At 43.4% G+C, this 18,185-nt stretch overlaps 1 protein-coding gene across 3 annotated transcripts; it reads left to right on the forward strand.

The window, feature by feature from the left end:
- The first annotated feature begins 9,150 nt into the window (after positions 1-9,150).
- On the forward strand, positions 9,151-17,275 carry UXT (ubiquitously expressed prefoldin like chaperone). Of its 3 annotated transcripts, XM_047715050.1 has the most exons (7): positions 9,151-9,288; positions 9,466-9,572; positions 10,563-10,644; positions 10,784-10,851; positions 11,104-11,211; positions 16,893-16,956; positions 17,176-17,275. In XM_047715050.1, the coding sequence occupies exons 2-7, from the start codon at positions 9,475-9,477 to the stop codon at positions 17,227-17,229; spliced, it is 474 nt and encodes a 157-aa protein (XP_047571006.1). In that variant the 5' UTR covers positions 9,151-9,288; positions 9,466-9,474; the 3' UTR covers positions 17,230-17,275. The 3 variants fall into 3 exon arrangements, with proteins under 3 accessions (XP_047571006.1, XP_047571005.1, XP_047571007.1); XM_047715049.1 differs by lacking the exon at positions 9,151-9,288 and having other exon boundaries at positions 9,295-9,572; XM_047715051.1 differs by lacking the exons at positions 9,151-9,288; positions 9,466-9,572 and adding an exon at positions 9,704-10,007.
- Positions 17,276-18,185: the final 910 nt, after the last annotated feature.

An 18,185-nucleotide genomic window follows, 5' to 3' on the forward strand; every position in this document is an offset into this window, starting at 1 on the left:
TTTCTTAATTTATGTACTCCTTATCTACCTCTTTTATCCCTCCTTGTATGTATTTGTTGATGAAAAGAGATAGTTTTGAAGACCTTCAATGAATGTATTTGGAATGAATTTCCAAATGCACCCCACAGTATTAGTTTATATGTTCCTCTGTTTTCTACATTTCTGGTCAATTGGTGGGTAGATCTATTGATAAGATTCTGATTCAATATTTTTGTCATTTATGTCATTTATGCTTCAGAGGTGGTGTGACCAACGTCCTTTCTTCAGGTTGGGATGTTAGGTTGTCTGTCATTTTTTTTGTGATTTTATTAGTAATTGGTAGTTATTGCCTAATAACACTAACTCACAATGGTTTACAAAATAATGATATTCTATCACTCTTCTTCATTTGTTAGAAAAGTACTTTTATGAAGAAAGTCTTTCTCTCATCAACTGTTAGCTCTGATCAAAAATGGTACAAAAAAGCAGAATAAATGTTTGATTCTTTCCCTGTATTTAAGCAAATTTTAAATTAATGAAATGGTTTATGAGCATTTCCAAATGTGACATAGGAGTTGTTTTCATATCAATATGAACTCCTGAATTTAAACATATTTAATGTGCTTTGAACCATTGCAGTTATCCCTAATGATGCCCAAATTGTCCCATCTTTCACCAGTGGAAGCTTCTTCAGTTGGTTTCTGAGTTATTTTGACATGACAATAGTAGTCTTTGAAAGCTTCCTAGCCAGCTGGAATAACATGATGGTCCGATATCATTTTATACACTTCCTTTTACAGTCATAAAATCACTCCCTGATTGCTTTTAGTGAGTAATGGTATATATAGGCTCCCATCCAAATACTGGGAATGCTCAATGCCACTGCATTGACCATTGCTTCTAAGTCTTTTCCATAAACAGAGCTAGGAAATAAGTACTTTTTTAACCATAAAAAACATCATGATTCACATTGATACTTATTTATATTTTTTACCTTAATTTAAGTGTAGTAAACATACAGTGTTATATTAGTTTTAGGTGTACAATATGGTGATTCAACAGTTCCATATTTACTCAATGCATATCAGTTTAAGTGTACTCTTAATCTCCTTCACCTATGTCACCCATTCCCCCACCTACCTCCCCTCTGGTAACCATCAGTTTGTTCTCTATAATTAAGAGTCTGGTTCTTGGTTTGTCTTTTGTTTCTTTCCTTTGTTCATTTGTTTTGTTTCCTAAATTCCACATGGGAGTGAAATCATATGGTATTTGTCTTTCTTTGACTGACTTATTTCCCTTATCACTATACTCTCTAGCTCCATCCACATAATTGCAAATGGCAAGATTCCGTTCTTTTTATGGCTGAATACTATTCCATTGTGTGTGTGTGTGTGTGTGTGCATGTATGCACATGAGTGTGTGTGTGTGTGTGTGTGTGTGTGTGTGTACCACTTTATCCATTCCTCTATCTGTGGACACTTGGGCTGCTTCCATAGTTTGGTTATTATAAATAATGCCGCAATAAATTCAGGAATGCATACATCCCTTTGAATTAGTGGTTTTGTATCTTTTAGGTAAATACCCAGTAGGCTGATTACTGGATCATACAGTAGTTCTATTTTTAATTTTTGAGGAACCTCCATACTGTTTGCCACAGTGGCTGCATCAGAATTGCATTCCCACCTACAGTGTGCGTTCATTTTCCTCCACATCCCTGCCAACACTTGTTTCTTGTGTTGATTTGAGTCATTCTGATAGGGGCGCAATGATATTGTAGTTTTGATTTGCATTTCCCTACTAGTAAGTGATGTTGAGCATCTTTTCACATGTCTGTTGGCCATTTATATGTCTTCTTTGGAGAAATGTCTGTTCATGTCTTCTGCTCATTTTTTAATTGGATTATTTGGTGGGGGGTTTTTTGGTGTGGAGTTTTATAATTCATTATATATTTTAGATACTAACCCATTATCGAATATGTCATTTGCAAGTATCTCTTCCCATCCAGTGGGTTGTCTTTTAGTTTTATTGGTTATTTCCTTTGCTGTATGGATGTTTTTTGTTTGACATAGTCCTAATAGTTTATTCTTGCTTTTATTTCCCTTGTTTTAGGAGACATACCTAGAAAAATGTTAAGACTGGTTTTATGGGCTGATATGTGATCTTCTGGAAAATGTTCCATGTACATTTGAAAAGAATGTGTATTCTGCTGTTTTAGAATGGAATGTTGTGAATGTACCTGTTATATCCACCCGGTAGAGTGTGTCACTCAAAGCCATTGTTTCCTTTTTTATTTTCTGTTTGGATGACCTGTCCATTGATATAAGTGGGATGTTAAAGTCCTCTACTATTATTGTATTACGGTTGATTAGTTCCTTTACTTTTGTTACTAACTGTTTTATGTATTTGGGTGCTCCCAGGTTGGGTGCATAAATATTTGTAATTGTTATATCTTCTTGTTGGATTGTCCCCTTATTAAGTATAAAGTGTCCTTCTTTGTCTCTTGTTGAGTCTTTTTTAAAAAGTCTATTTTGTCAAAAGTAAGGATTACAACCCCAGCTTTCTTTTGGAACTTGTTTTCATTTGTGGAATATAAGGAATAGCATGGAGGACATTAGGAGAAGGAAAGGGAAAATGAAGGGGGAGGGAATCAGAGGGACAGATGAACCATGAGAGACTATGGACTCTGAGAAACAAACTGAGGGTTTTAGAGGGGAGGGGGCTGGAGGAAGTGGTTACCCCAGTGATGGGTATTAAAGTGAGCATGTATTGCATGGAGCACTGGGTGTTATATGCAAACAATGAATCATGGAACACCACATCAAAAACTAATGATGTACCTCAATGTGGGAAAGGAATCCATCAAAATCCTTGAGGAGAACACAGGCAGCAACCTCTTTGACCTCAGCCACAGCAACTTCTTCCTAGGAACATCGCCAAAGGAAGAGGAAGCAAGGGCAAAAATGAACTATTGGGACTTCATCAAGATCAAAAGCTTTTGCACAGCAAAGGAAACAGTTAACAAAACCAAAAGACAACTGACAGAATGGCAGAAGATATTTGCAAACGACATATCAGATAAAGGGCTAGTATCCAAAATCTATAAAGAGCTTAGCAAACTCAACACCCAAAGAACAAATAATCCAATCAAGAAATGGACAGAGGACATGAACAGACATTTCTGCAAAGAAGACATCCAGATGGCCAACAGACACATGAAAAAGTGCTCCACATTACCTGGCATCAGGGAAATACAAATCAAAACCACAATAAGATACCACCTCACACCAGTCAGAATGGCTAAAATTAACAAGTCAGGAAATGACAGATGCTGGCGAGGATGCAGAGAAAGGGGAACCCACAACCCACACTATTGGTGGGAATGCAAGCTGGTGCAACCACTCTGGAAAACAGCATGGAGATTCCTCAAAATGCTGAAAATAGAGCTACTGCTGAAAATAGAGCAATTGCATTACTGGGTATTTACCCTAAAGATACAAACGTAGTGATCTGAAGGGGCACGCGCAGCAATGTCCACAATAGCCAAACTATGGAAAGAACCTAGATGTCCATCAACAGATGAATGGATAAAGAAGATGTGGCATATATATACAACGGAATACTATGCAGCCATCAAAAGAAGTGAAATCTTGCTATTTGCGACGATGTGGGTGGAACTAGAGGGTATTTATGCTTAGCGAAAGGCAATCAGAGAAAGACAACTATCATATGATCTCCCTGATATGAGGAAGTGGAGATGCAACGTGGGGGGTTTGGGGGGGTCGGAAAAGAATAAATGAAACAAGATGGGATCGGGAGGGAGACAAACCGTAAGAGACTCTTAATGTCACAAAACAAACTGAGGGTGGCTGGGGGGAGGTGGGTAGGGAGAGGGTGGTGGGGTTATGGACATTGGGGAGAGTATGTGCTATGGTGAGTGCTGTGAAGTGTGTAAACCTGGCAATTCACAGACCTGTACCCCTGGGGCTAATAATACATTATATGTTTATAAAAAATTTAATAAAAAAATCTTTAAAAAAACTAATGATGTACTCTATTGTGACTAATATAATGTAATAAAAACAAATTAAAAATAATAAAAAATAAAGATTTTATTTATTTACTTGAGAGGGGAGGGAGGGAGAGAGAGAGAGAAAGAGAGAGAGAACATGAGCATGGGGAGAAACAGAGCAGGAAGAAGGGAGCCCAGTGTGGGGCTCAATCCCAGGATCCTGAGCTGAAGGCAGATGCTTAACTGAGCCACCCAGATGCATCCCCTGCTTTTTTTTTTTAAGATTTTATTTATTTATTTGACAGAGATCACAAGTAGACGGAGAGGCAGGCAGAGAGAGAGAGAGAGGGAAGCAGGCTCCCTGCAGAGCAGAGAGCCCGATGCGGGTCTCGACCCCAGGACCCCGAGATCATGACCCGAGCCGAAGGCAGCGGCTTAACCCACTGAGCCACCCAGGCGCCCCCCCTGCTTTTTTTTGACATCCATTTGCATGAGCGATGTTTCTCCATCCCCTCACTTCCAATGTGCAGATGTCTTTGGTCTGAAATGATGGGTCTTGCTTTTTTTATCCATTCCATTACCCGATGTCTTTTAATGGTTTGCAAAGCCTAAAATATTTATTCTCTCATCCTTTTACAGAAAAAAGACCACAGAGGATTGTTTAGAATATTTAAATCCATACATTAAATATATGGCTTCATTACTAACATTCTATATAGTACCTGACTAAATTATGCCCATTATCTATTAGAGCCAAGTTATACAGATACAGTCATAATTTAGTCTGATTAGCATGAATTCAGCAGACTAATTAATAATAGTTCAGAAAGCATATATTTCTACTATATATTATACACAATCATCATTGCACTATATGCCTGTGATTCTAAATAATCCTTTCATATCATCCATAAACAAATTTGTTTTCAAAGGTGGTTTGGCAGTAATCCGAAATATTTTACTTTATAAAATCAAACAATCGTTATTTTTAGGGGCACCTGGGTAGCTCAGTTGGCTAAGCATCCTACTCTTGATTTCAGCCCAGGTCTTGATCTCAGGGTCGTGAGTTCAAGTCCCGCAATGGGCTCCAAGCTGAGCGTGGAGCCTACTTAAAATAATAAATACATAAAAATTAAAAACTACAATTAAAAAAGATACTTCCATATTTTCTCCCCAATACTGGCTTCCCCTCATACCTGTCAACTCCAGCCCAAAGGAGATGAGCCTCTCATATTCCTCTTCTAGAAAGGATTCATTGCCCAGCTGCGAGAAGGGTGGTTACTTGAGAGTCTCCAGTTAGCTCTGCTGGGCTTCATCTCAGCTTTAGCGCTAAGGGCCTGCTATTCTCAGGGCTGTCTCCAGCCTATGACTGAGCAATGAGGGGGTTCAAAGGGCCAGGTGGGACTCCTCTAACAGTGAATCTTTGCTCTGGAGCTCTATGTTGGGCTAGCGGCAAGTCTGTCAGGTTGACATCATGGTCTGAAGCTCCCACTGCTCAATCCTGCTTCCCCCCTTTGCTTTCACAGGTGCCCAATACACCTGCACTTCTAATTCCATGTCAGTATCTTCTTCCTGGAAACTTAAGCTGTGACACCAACAGTGTATTGCATATCCTTCTGGTCTTTTCCAACTTGATACATGAAAAACAGCATTTCACAGGTTTTCTTTGGCATTTTACTATGACCGAGGATGAACATATTGTCACATATTTAGAAGTGATTTGCGTATCTATGAATTGTCTCTGTCCAGTTTCTTTTAAACTGGTGGGCTTTTATATTGATTTGCAGGAGTACGTTATTGATTGCATCTGTTGCAAATTTTTCTTTGCAACTTGCCACTTGGCTTTAAGGTTTTTAAGGTTAATTGAGCATCCAGTAATTTTATGAACACAGTGTATCAATACTTTCATGACTTCAGAATTTTATGGCATCACTAGAAAGGATTTCAGTCTAAGATAATAATAAATATTCTCCCATTTTTTCCTTCTCGCACACTGATGGTTCCATTTTTATATTTAAATCTTTAATCCACCTGGCATTTATTTTAGTGTAGGAAGTAAGGGAGAGTTCTAATTTTATTGTTTCCTGGAGAATGGCATGAAATATTTCCTTCTGCTGATGAACTGGTATGTTTTCCTTGTGGACGATACAAATCATGTAACTGACTCCATTTCCCCTTTTGCTATTGTTGTAGAAAGATCAGAGACAAATTCTCAAGCACCCAAGTGAATTTCATACCAACATCCCAATTTTCCTTGATGTCAATTTTCTATCTGTTTGTGTTTTTTTGTGATCCTACCTTTATTTTTCAATTTTATGAGATGTATTCTTACCAGGTTCCAAGTATCCAGTGGAAAATAAAATAGGGAGTAAATGAATACATAAGCTCTAATTCATCTGGGCCTCAGTAATTTCTTGCTCTTCCTTCCCTGTAGGTAGGAAGCTGGCCGGGAGGGAGAGAAAATACAAATGGAGATGAGAGACACGGTCTGCCTCACCTCTCCCAGAAGCACCAGGCTGGAAACGCCCACCCATGAGCCAGGTGAGAGGTCACCAGTGGAAGCTTGGGAGGCCCACATGCTTAGAGCACCAACGTATGTATTGGTGACTTACAGAGTTGTATAGATCTGACATGACTGGGGCTGGCAAACTTCTCCTATTAAAGCCCAGATAGTAAATACTTCAGGATTTTCAGTCTATCTGGTCTCTTTGGCAACTACTCTGCCAGTAACAAGCACGAAAGCATCCACAGACAATAAAAAAGCAAATGAGTATAGCTGTGTTCCAATAAAACTTCACTATTTGACACTAAAGTCTGAACTTTATGTTCTCTTCAAACATCACAAAATATTCTTCTTTTTACTTTTTTCAAGCATTTAAAATAGGGAAAACCATGTTCTTAGATTGCAGGCTGTAAAAAAGGGGTCAGAAACCCTTGATGCAGAGCTTAGACGAGGAAGTTTGTTACTGGGAATATGTGTATCATTGTTAATGCTTGATTGTCAATGCAGTGACCTCCTTCAGATCAATAATTGTACGTCTAGAAATTTATTACAAGGAAATAATCACGGTGGTACACAAAAATCTGAAAGCAAAGACTGTTATCCCATCCCAGATTATAACAATGAAAAAAATTGGGACACATCCAAACATCCAATAACAGAGGAGTGGCTGAAAACTCTGAGGCCATCCAAAACATGGAATGTGATGCAGCCATGTCAATCATCGTGTGGCTCACAAAGAGAGAAAGCAAATGCGGTCAAATATTAACATTTGTTGAGTCTAAATGCAGGCTCTATGCACTGCCAACTTCTCTGTAGTTTTAAAATGTAAAAATAAAGGTGGGTACATGGTTTTAAAAGGTAAAAAATGAGGGCACCTAGGTGGTTCGGCATCTGCCTTGAGCTCAGGTCATGATCCCAGGGTCATGACTCCCAGGTCATGAGCCCAAGTTAGGCTCCCTGCTCAGCTGAGAGTCTGCTTCTCCCTCTGCACCTCCCCCTGCTGGTGCTCTCTCTCTCTCTCTCTCTCCCTCCCTCTCTCTCTTAAATAGAATCTTTTTATTTTTAAGTTAAAAATGTTTTTGTGAAATGTAAGTTAATAGGCTTGCACGGACTCATCTCCAGCTCATCAGAACTCTGTGTTCTTTTGTGTTAAATAAAGATAATAAACATAACACTCTTTTTTCCCCACAGGAAAATGGTATAGATTAACTCAATAATAATTGTCTACCTACCTGGTGTCTGTTTCAGTCATAACAAATGTAATTTTAACTATATGAAACATGAGAAGATTTTTTAAAAGATTTTATTTATTTATTTATTTATTTGACACAGAGAGAGAGAAATCACAAGTAGGCAGAGAGGCAGGCAGAGAGGGTTGTGGGGCGGGGGGGGGGGGGGGGGGGCGGGGCAGGCTCCCTACTGAGCAGAGAGCCCGACGCAGGGCTCAATCCCAGGACCTTGAGCTCATGACCTGAGCCCAAGGCAGAGGCTTAACCCACTGAGCCCCGCAGGTGCCCCTGAAACATGAGATTTTTTTTATTTTTTTTTATTTTTTTTTAAAGATTTTATTTATTTATCTGATAGAGATTACAAGTAGGCAGAGAGGCAGGCAGAGAGAGAGAGGGAAGCAGGCTTCTTGCTGAGCAGAGAGCCGGATGCGGGACTCGATCCCAGGACCCTGAGATCATGACCTGAGCCGAAGGCAGCGGCTTAACCCACTGAGCCACCCAGGCGCCCCTGAGATTTTTTTTAAAAAAACATATTTTTAAAAATCACATTTCCTTTACAAACATCTTGTTCTAAGAGCAAAGAAAAGCTTGACTTGCTTAGGTTTTGAGCATTTGAAAGAAAAACTTGATTTTACATGGGAAACACACAAATTATCTGAGAAGACTTCACTGGTAGAAAGGTGTTCTCTAGGCCCTGTAAGCGGAACAGCATTTGAGGGATCTGGCCATCTTGGTTCTCCCTTCAGACTCAGCCTCCACTTCCTGGGTTTGATGCTATTATTTGAAAATCTAACATGGGAAAATAAATTCATTAACTTGAATGTGTACAAATAAATAAAAAGTTTACATATTTAAATAATGACATAGGAACTATTTCTAACTACAGAACAGAGGACTTGAGCAGAGGACTTGAGCGATCTTGAGCAGAGGACTTCAGCGACCCTCCAGTCGCCGCCTTTCTTAAACGAGGTAATAGACATAGTGCGTTGTATCTGCTTGGAACTTAGTTATGGATTGCAAACTGCAAAACTGGAGTTATCGAAGATGAGTTTCAGGAAATCCGTCTCCGTTTAAATTTTTTTTTTTTTTAATGCTCACATTCATTCCTATTACCGGGGGTCAAACCCAAATCTCCCGCCTGAAAAATCAAAAACCACGGCGATAGTTCACAGGGAGGTACTCTCCCTTTTACAAACCAGAACCCTAATCAATTTTTGCCCGTCTGCTTTCGAAGCTCTGACTTTTAAATACTAAATGCTTTACTTTCTTTACCTCTACCTGCGCGATCCGCCTCGCCCAGAAGCTGCCAGATCCCAATAAAGTCCGCCCCCGCGAGCCACGCAATCCCCAGAAGCTCCGCGCGTCTCCCTGTTGCCACGCTCTGCGGTCGAGCAAACTCTCTTCGGATTCCCTGAAGCCCCGCCCTTCTCTCCTCCGCGTTCAGCCCTTTAGAACCGCCTTCCCCACCTGGCTATTTGGTTGGCCAGCGCCCTTGTCATACGTAATTCTCCAGCGCCACCCGGAAGCCACGGTTTATAGCAACCGTTCTTATTGCCGGCGGCTCTAAGGTGAGGGCCGCGTTTGGGTGTCCCTGGGTGGCCGAGTTCCAGTGTTGGGAGGGGCAGAAGGCAGAACCCCCGGCAGGAGCCAGACGAGCCCACTCCCGCTGTTGAGAGGGTGCAGATGTACTGTGCCGGAGGCCAAACAGAGTGGTCAACGTGGTCTACCCCATCCCCATTCCTCAGGAGCCCATCATGGCGACGCCCCCTAAACGGCGGGCGCTGGAAGCCACGGGGGAGAAAGTGCTGCGCTACGAGGCCTTCATCTGTGACGTGCTACAGCGGGACCTGCGGTGAGTGACAGCGTGGAGGGCCTGGCGTATGGAACGTCCCACGTGGGGGGCGGGGCGTTCGAAGTCAGGGCCTAGCCTTCTGATTGGTGGGGGAGGCGTTTGGAGTCGTGCGCGGATCCGGCGAGAAGGAGGGGCGACATCCGGGGTGCGACTTGGGCTGGGATGTGGCGGTCTTAGTAGAGGGTGCGTCCGCGCAAGGGCGGCCTCCCACCTCACTTACAGGTTGAGCTAGAGCCCAAAGCGGGAGTTCTCAGGTTCGAATCCATGGTCATTTCGCCATCCGTGTGAAGACGTTGTACCCTGACTCGCCTTTCTTTGCCTCACTTTTCTTATCTGTGAAATGGGAAAATTGATGGAACCTTCTTGATGGGGTGGTTTTGAGTTTTTAATGTGTTCAGTGCTTGTAAAGGATTTAACATGGATACTACGGGCTCAGTGAGTATGAAAATTATTACTATCATTATTAATCTGAGCAAGAAGTAGAGTGTTCAGAAGTAGGATAATGAACATCCTAAAAGGGATGGAAGATTTTTTTTTTTTACAGTAAGAATGGGACACTTTTTTTTTTTTTGAGAATGGACATTCTGATTGGAGGGAGGCATTGGGAGTAGAGTGTGATAATAGAACTAATAAATAATAGCTAATACATAGAGCTTACTATTTGGTTAGGCACTCCTATAAGTACTTTGTAGTAAACACTCGTTTAATTCTCCTAATGCCTCTGAGGTAATACTTGTGATACCTTTCCTATAGATAGGGAAATTGAATCCTAAAGAGCTTATTTAATTGCCAAAGTCACACAACTAGTAAAAAAAAAAAAAGGGGACCCTGGGTTCAAACCCAGGCAGTCTGACCCACAATTCAAATCTTAACTTCTGTACTACAATGCTTCTTTAGGGCATGGCAACATGAGGATCTCAGTGATAAATTGAGGTATTCTGAAAGGGCCAGGGCTTCCCTTTGGTCACTGTTGTCCTCTTGTCCCATCAGAAAAGTGCTGGACCATCGTGACAAGGTATATGAGCAGCTGGCCAAATACCTTCAACTGAGAAATGTCATTGAGCGACTTCAGGTAAAAACACCAAGGTTAGGTACCATTTTGGTGTGTGTGGGCAAGGGAGGGGGATGGGAGGAGAGACCCCAGACCAAAACCTGTCAGCTGACCTGAAAAGTCACCACTGACCCCTACCTCTTTTTCCCTGGCCCCACAGGAAGCTAAGCCCTCGGAGTTATATATGCAGGTGGATTTGGGCTGTAACTTCTTCGTTGACACAGTTGTGTGAGTGTCTACCTGCCCCTCTGAGCCCACAGGGCTCAGCTTCCCCCCTTCCTTCATTCAACAAATATTTTTTTGAGTACTTGCTATGTACCAGACGTTGTGCTAGGTGCTGGGGATATGACAGTGAATCAAATAGGACAAAATCCCCACCCTCTCAGAGCTCCAATTTGGGTAAGGTGGGAGGAATGGCTATATGGTATGCTAAACAGTGATAAGGACTTCCCCCACTTCCTCTAACGATTGTTTCCTCAGCTCAGACACTTCACGAATCTACGTGGCCCTTGGATATGGTTTTTTCCTGGAGTTGACACTGGCAGAAGCTCTCAAGTTCATTGATCGTAAGAGCAATCTCCTCACAGAGTAAGTCCATCCTATGAGGATAGTGTCTAAAATGCCATCATTTGCAACACCCTTCTCCCTTTCCCCATGGCTCCCTGAGATGAGACTTCAGGGGCCATTTCCCCTCCTCCTCAGGGCTAGGGCTGAGGAAAGGGGAGACACAAAGCTTAGCCCCAAGTATAGCACATAGTAACCACTCAATAAATGGTCTTTGTATTGTTCGTTCACCACATTTGTTGGCTCTCTGTTCTGTGCCAGGCTCTGTACTTGGCAGTGGGGAGGTAGCAGTGAACAAGACAGAAGGGTTCCTTGAGGGTCTAATTTTGACCAGATCCAGGAGGTTTTGGCCTATAAATCAGTAACAGCAAAACAAATTAGCTCTGAATTCACCTCCTACTAATTTTCCTGCTCATTCACCATACTCTCACCACACTGACCTTCCCGGGCTTCTTGAAACACCCTCGGAATGATCTTACCTTAGGGTGACTGCAGTGGCTGTGCTCTCTGCCAATAACACATTTTTCCAAAGTGCATACATGGCTTCCTTTCTCCTAACTCAGTTTGAGTCTTTCTTAAATGTCACCTCCTCAGTGAGGCCTTCTGTAACCTAACTTGAAAATTGCAACCTCTGGGGGTGCCTGGGTAGCGCAGTCAGCTGAGCATCCGACTCTTGGTTTCAGCTCAGGTCATGATCTCGGGGTCGTAAGATAGAGCCCCACATCAAGCTCTGGACTCAGCAGGAAGTCTGCTTGGAGATTATTTCCCTCTCCCTCCCCCTCTGCTCCTCCCCACTCACTTTCTCTCTCTCTCTCTCTCTAAGTGGATAAAATCTTTTAAAAAAATTGCAACCCCGGCACTGCTCATTCCTCTCTTTTGTTCTACTTATGACCTCTTAATGTTTACTGTATAATTTAGTTCTTTCTAAAATTCATTGCCTTCGCCCATTAGGATATAAGCTTTACAAAGGGGAATAGTTTGTCTATACCTCCAAGAGACCAGAGTAGTACATAGCATACAGTAGGCATTCTGTGTTTATTGAATGAATTTAAAAGGGTATGCCGGAACCAGATGGAAGGGGGGGATTGAAGCAGATCTCTGGTGGTGGAGGGGAAGGTAATGTGGGGAGAAAGTGTGAGCTCCAGTTGAGTTTAAGGCTTTGTGCAGGGAAGGGAAATTGGGAGTGTGGATGAGAGGTTTGAAATGTAGCTAGGGAAGGCTTTCCAGGGGAAATGACATTTGAGTCTCTTGGTTGTGTGAACAAGTCGTGGGGCTATTTCTGGCAAGGGGACCACGTGTGACTGCCACATTTGCAGAATTGGTAAGAGAGGCAAACATGCCAGGAGAGGGAACACCGAGCAATATACTTAGATGAATACCATCTTACAAGAGTGAATACCACTGATCTAAAATGCCTTCTGGGTTAAATTTTTCCTACATTCATTTCTTCCAGACTTGCCTCTCTCATGGTTTTAGTAATTCTCTTTTCAAACCACTCCAAGGTTTCAGTGTTAGTAGACCTGAAAGAGCATCACATCTGCTGAGATTTCTAAATCTCAGTGATCAGACCAGTTGGTGAGGGGGTCAAGGGGTCTGCTCTCATGGGCCAACAGAGTTCTGAACTAGTGGTTCATTTTTTATAACAAAACTTTCCTTGTTCTATGACAGGACTCCTGAGCCTTTCAGATAGAGATTTTAATTTTTTTTAAGATTTTTTTTTATTTGAGAGAGAGAATGAGAGAGAGAGCTTGAGAAGGGGGAGGGTCAGAGGGAGAAGCAGACTCTCAATAAGCGGGGAGCCTGATGCGGGACTCAATCCAGGGACTTCAGGATCATGACCTGAGCTGAAGGCAGTCGCTTAACCAACTGAGCTACTCAGGCGCCCTGAGATTTTAATATTTTGAGACTTGATGTATTTCCCAAAAATATATTTACATTATCAGTGCCTGCCCCCCTTGTCTGATCTTTTTGATATATTTATCTGGTTTACTAGTGTCATGAGAAATGTGATTGGATCTCTTATTATTTTATTATAATTAGGAGGGCTTCCTAGAAGCTTAACCTTTCTAGGAGATGAAGATTTGAGTCTGGGTAGCTCACTCTTCTCTTTAAAATACTTTGTTCCGGGCGCCTGGGTGGCTCAGTGGGTTTAACCTCTGCCTTCAGCTCGGGTCGTGATCCCGGAGTCCTGGGATCAATTCCCACATCGGGCTCTCTGCTTTTGCAGGGAGCCTGCTTCCCCCTCTCTTTCTCTACCTGCCTCTCTGCCTACTAGTGCTCTCTGTCTGTCAAATAAATTTTTAAAAATCTTTTTAAAAAATACCTTGTTCCTTGGGACACACTTGGAACTAACTTTCTTTCAGGTTATTTTATGCAACCAAAAGGACTGTCAGTCCTTATTTTTAGCATATTTCTTTGGGGAGTGGGAGGATCAGGTCTGTGTGTGTATTCTTTCCTGATTACACAGAAAAGAGTACACGTCCATAGACGTGTAACTGTAGAAGCGACAGAATAAGGGCACCTGCTGGGCTCAGTAGGTGGAACGTGTGACTCTTAATCTCAGGGTTGTGGGTTCAAGTCCCACATTGGGTGTAGAGACTGCTTAAAAATAAAATCTTTTTAAAAAGAGAGAGAAGAGACAGTAACCATTTGACTGTTAACACTGCCTTACATATTGAAACAGTAGCAAAAAACTAAACATCTCTCATTTGTGTTACGACTAGCCTTTGGTGGACTTTGTATTTTCCTCCTTTTTAAAAAGTGTTGCAGCTCACAGCCTTTCCTAGACCAGGCTTGTACCATTAACTAATTTTGTTCTCTTTATGGATGTTCCGATTGCCCTTAGAAGCTGATCAGTTTCATTACTCTGTTCTTTGAGTAGTAACCCTGATATTCTTGAAAGCATTCTTGCTTTCTGGTAACAATACCATGCTTCACTGGTTTCTTGTCTTTAAACATATACTCAACCATCTCCTGAGGACTTCAGGCACCTTTGCATGGAGTAGCCATTCAGTCATTCATTCAATATACATTGGCGCATACTATGGGCCACACACAGTTTGCGTCCTGGAGATACAGCAGGGAACAAAGCAGACCAGTCTCTGTTCTCTGCCCTTACATAGCTTACATTCTAGGCCGGGGAGCCAGACAATAAAAAATAAGTAAATGATGTAGTATGTCACAGGTTGGCAGTGCTGCAGAGAACAGCAGGGAACAGAGAGAAGAAACATTGCCTGGGAAAAATTTTTGGTAACTTTGTATGATGACCATTACCAATTAGTCTTATTGTGATGATCCTTTCACAGTGTATACAAATACCAAATCATTATGTTGTGCCCTTGAAACTAATGTTACATGTCAGTTATACTTTAATAATTAAAAAAGGGATGGGTGCCTGGTGGCTCAGTCGGATAAGCTGCCAGACTCTTGATTTCAGCTCAGATCATGATCTCAGGGTCCTGGGACCGAGCCCCACGTCGGGCTTTGTGCTCAGTGGGAAGTCTGCTTGAGGTTTCTCTCTCTCCCTCTCCCTTTGCCCCTCCTCCACTCTCTCTCTCTCAAATAAATAGTTCTTTTTTTTTTAAAGATTTTATTTATTTCACAGACAAAGATCACAGTAGGCAGAGAGGTAGGCAGAGAGAGAGGAAGGGAAGCAGGTTCCCTGCTGAGCAGAGAGCCAGATGCAGGGCTCGATCCCAGGACCCTGGGATCATGACCTGAGCCGAAGGCAGAGGCTTTAACCCACTGAGCCACCCAGGCGCCCTTCAAATAAATAGTTCTTAAAAAAAATTTAAAAAGGAAACAAAACACTGCGTAGGATGGGGCGGTTGTAATTTTAAATAGAACGCAGGGAGCTGCCATTATCTGAGAGGGAGATGATAGAGAAGGAACAGATTTAGAGAAAAAGACCCAGGAGTTCAGCCTAGACCCGTTAAGTATGAGGTGCTTATTAAAGGCTGAAGTGGAGTTTTTGAAGATGTAGTTAAAACTCCCAAGGCAGGAGTTCAGGAGAGGGGTCTGGGCTGAAAATATAAATTTGGGAGATAGTGATACATAAACGGGTTTATAGTGCTGTATTTTTCCCCCCAGTTTAATCTTCTGTGTTGTTACCTTCTACTTTCCTTATCTAGTTTGCCTAAAACTGATTTCTACTTTTGATGAATAGTTCAGCAAAATAAAATATGCATTCCTTATCACAGTTTCAAGACCCTGCACAATCCAGCCACTTCCTACCCCTCGGATCTTCTCTCATACCACTTTCCTTCCACCATTCACTTAATTCCTAATACTCTGACTTCCTGACCGCTCTTTCCTGCATTTTGGCCTTTTTGGGGAAAAGACCCTATCTTACTATATTACTTACTCATTCTTCGTTCATCAGAAGGGCCTTCCTTGATCCTTTCTATCAATTAAGATTCTTTTGGGTGAGACTGATCCCAGTCGGCCCAGAAGATATAAGGAACTGACTGGTTTCTCTACTCAACAGTCACGGGCCAGAGTGGTTTCAGGCAATTCCAGCTTCACAGTTGCCTAGGCATCCTTCGTGAGTCGTCTCTCTCTCTCTCTCATACCTGACATCCAACCGTTTGGTAAATCCTGTTGATTCTGCCTTCAGAATATATTCCAAATCCAGTCACTGATCATCACCTCAGCTGCTGACACTGGTCTGAGTCTCCATCTCTCACCTAGGCTATTACAGTAGCCTTCTCACTGGACTTCAGCTTCCACACTAGCTCTCCTTATCCCCAGTTCTCCATACTGCAACCAGGTGGATCCACCAAAACCCTAGTCAGCGGGGCCCCTGGTGGCTCAGTGGGTTAAGCGTCTGCCTTCAGCTCAGGTCATGATCTCAGTGTCCTGGGAACGAGTCCCACATCGGGCTCCCTGTGTAGTGGGGGGTCTGCTTCCTCCTCTCCCTCTGCCCCTCCTCCTGCTCATGCACGCTCTCTCAAATAAATAAATAAAATCTTAAAAAAAACCCCACCCAACTTTGTCAGTTCACATCCCTTCTCTGATTACAAGCTTCCCTTGGCTCCCATCTCACTTAGAGTAAAAGTCACAGCCTTGTGGCTTTCACCTGATCTGCCTCCCCAGCTTACCTCTCTGACCTCACCTCCTACTATACCCCCTTCACTTATTCTTCTTCAGCCACACCAGCCTCTTTGCTGTGCTTCAGACATGCCACGTATACCCCCACCTCAGCATCTTGCCATGTGCCGGCCCTTGTGTCTGGGACTTTCATCTTCCATCTGTCCACATGATTCACTTCTTTAAGTCTTGACTCAAGTGCTTCTCAGTGCAGCCATTTCTAAGTACCCTCAGAATTAGCAGGCCCTACTTCTGCACTCCGTATCCTCTCTCATCATTTAACTTTTTCATTCTGCTTACAACCATCCAACACATTCCATCATTCGTCCCTCTTAATGAGAGCTCGAGCTCTGGAAGGCCGAGATTTTTGTCTGTTGTGTTTGCTGTTCCCTCCCCAGTACCTAAAATTGCCTGGCATAGAGTAGGGATTCAGTAAATGTCTCCGAGTCAGTGCAGTCCAGAGGGTGGCTAGGCGTTTGTGCACAGGAGCAGGTCAGGCAGCAACGTGTCCTACCACCTGTCACAGGAGGTAGGTAGTTCTCGAAGTGATGCAGAAGCATCATTCTCATGAGCGTTAAGTGGGGCCCACTTCTCCCTTTCTTGTTTCTTTTCTCCAGGCTCAGCGACAGCCTCACCAAGGACTCCATGAATATCAAGGCCCATATCCACATGTTGCTAGAGGTGAGAGCAGCTCAGCCCACTCCCAGACTCTGTCTCCAGATGTGTTCAGGGTGCTGTGACCTGAGGAAGGGAGAGAGCCAGGGACTGGAAGGACCATCTTTCTCTCTAAGCTGAATCCAGGCTGGAGCCAGGCAGGCTCTGAGGGAGGGGAGGTCGCAGCAAGCCTGTGTGGAGGCCTAGACCCAGTCTCTGCTCAGTGCCTTCTGTCCTCTTTTTCAGGGGCTTAGAGAACTACAAGGCCTGCAGAATTTCCCGGAGACACCTCACCATTGACTTCTTACCCGCTTCCTCAGACATTAAAGAGCCTGAATGCCTTTGAGTCACATGGCCCTTTTTTCCCTACCTCAACCCCTGCTGTTTGCTGAAGGTGCCCTGTTTCTGAAGCACAAAGTTACCAGGAGCCCTAGAGATACAGTCTCTGTGTGGAACCTATAAAGTAACCCTAAGTCCCGCCTCCAGCCTGTTGCCTGGCAACATTTGCCACTTGACTTTCCACTCTGCCCTCTCTTCCGTTGTCTTGGCAACCTGGGCCTCCCACCTGACCTTCTCTTTTTTCTATTTCTTTTCCTGGACATAACTGTTACTTGTCATAGAGAATGGGCCGATTCAGGGTGGAGGTTTGTAACCAAGACAATCAGCTTTTCCCTCCTGGCCCAAAGGTTTATCCCTCTCTCCCACCCCAATCGTGACTGGGGTACCTTAGGTTACACCCACGTCCGCCTCGGCCCAACTTTGGCCTCACCCCGCTTCTAAATAGTTCTAGGTTCCACCAAGGGCTGCAGAACCGCATCCCGCACTCCTCGGTCCTGCCCCTATTTTAGGTTGAGTCCAGCTTTCGCCAATCAACACAGAGCCAAGTTCCGCCCCTTTCTAACTGGCTGCTGCTCACCGCTGACTTTCTCGTAGGCATTTAGTTTCCGCCGCTCAACGCTCCTATGCGTGCCTGGCGGCTCTCCTAACCTCCTACCTGGGCTCGGTTCTAAACTCGTCTTTTCTAGCCAATCACGATAGAGTAACCCTGCCCACCTACGCACAGCCCAGACCTAACCCCCTCCTTGCCTGCTGCTCCGCCCGCTTCCATACAAGTCCAGCTTCCGCTGAGCGGCGTGGAGTGCAGCACCGCCCCGTTGGTGTTTTGGCAGCTGTCTGGAGTCCTTCATCCACCAATCAGCAGGAAGCAGAGTCCATCCGCCCCTGTCCTCGGAGGCTGTCTTCCGTATAGGCCAATT

This window comes from Lutra lutra, chromosome X, assembly GCF_902655055.1.
Source record: "Lutra lutra chromosome X, mLutLut1.2, whole genome shotgun sequence".
In the NCBI taxonomy this organism is placed as follows: domain Eukaryota; kingdom Metazoa; phylum Chordata; class Mammalia; order Carnivora; family Mustelidae; genus Lutra; species Lutra lutra.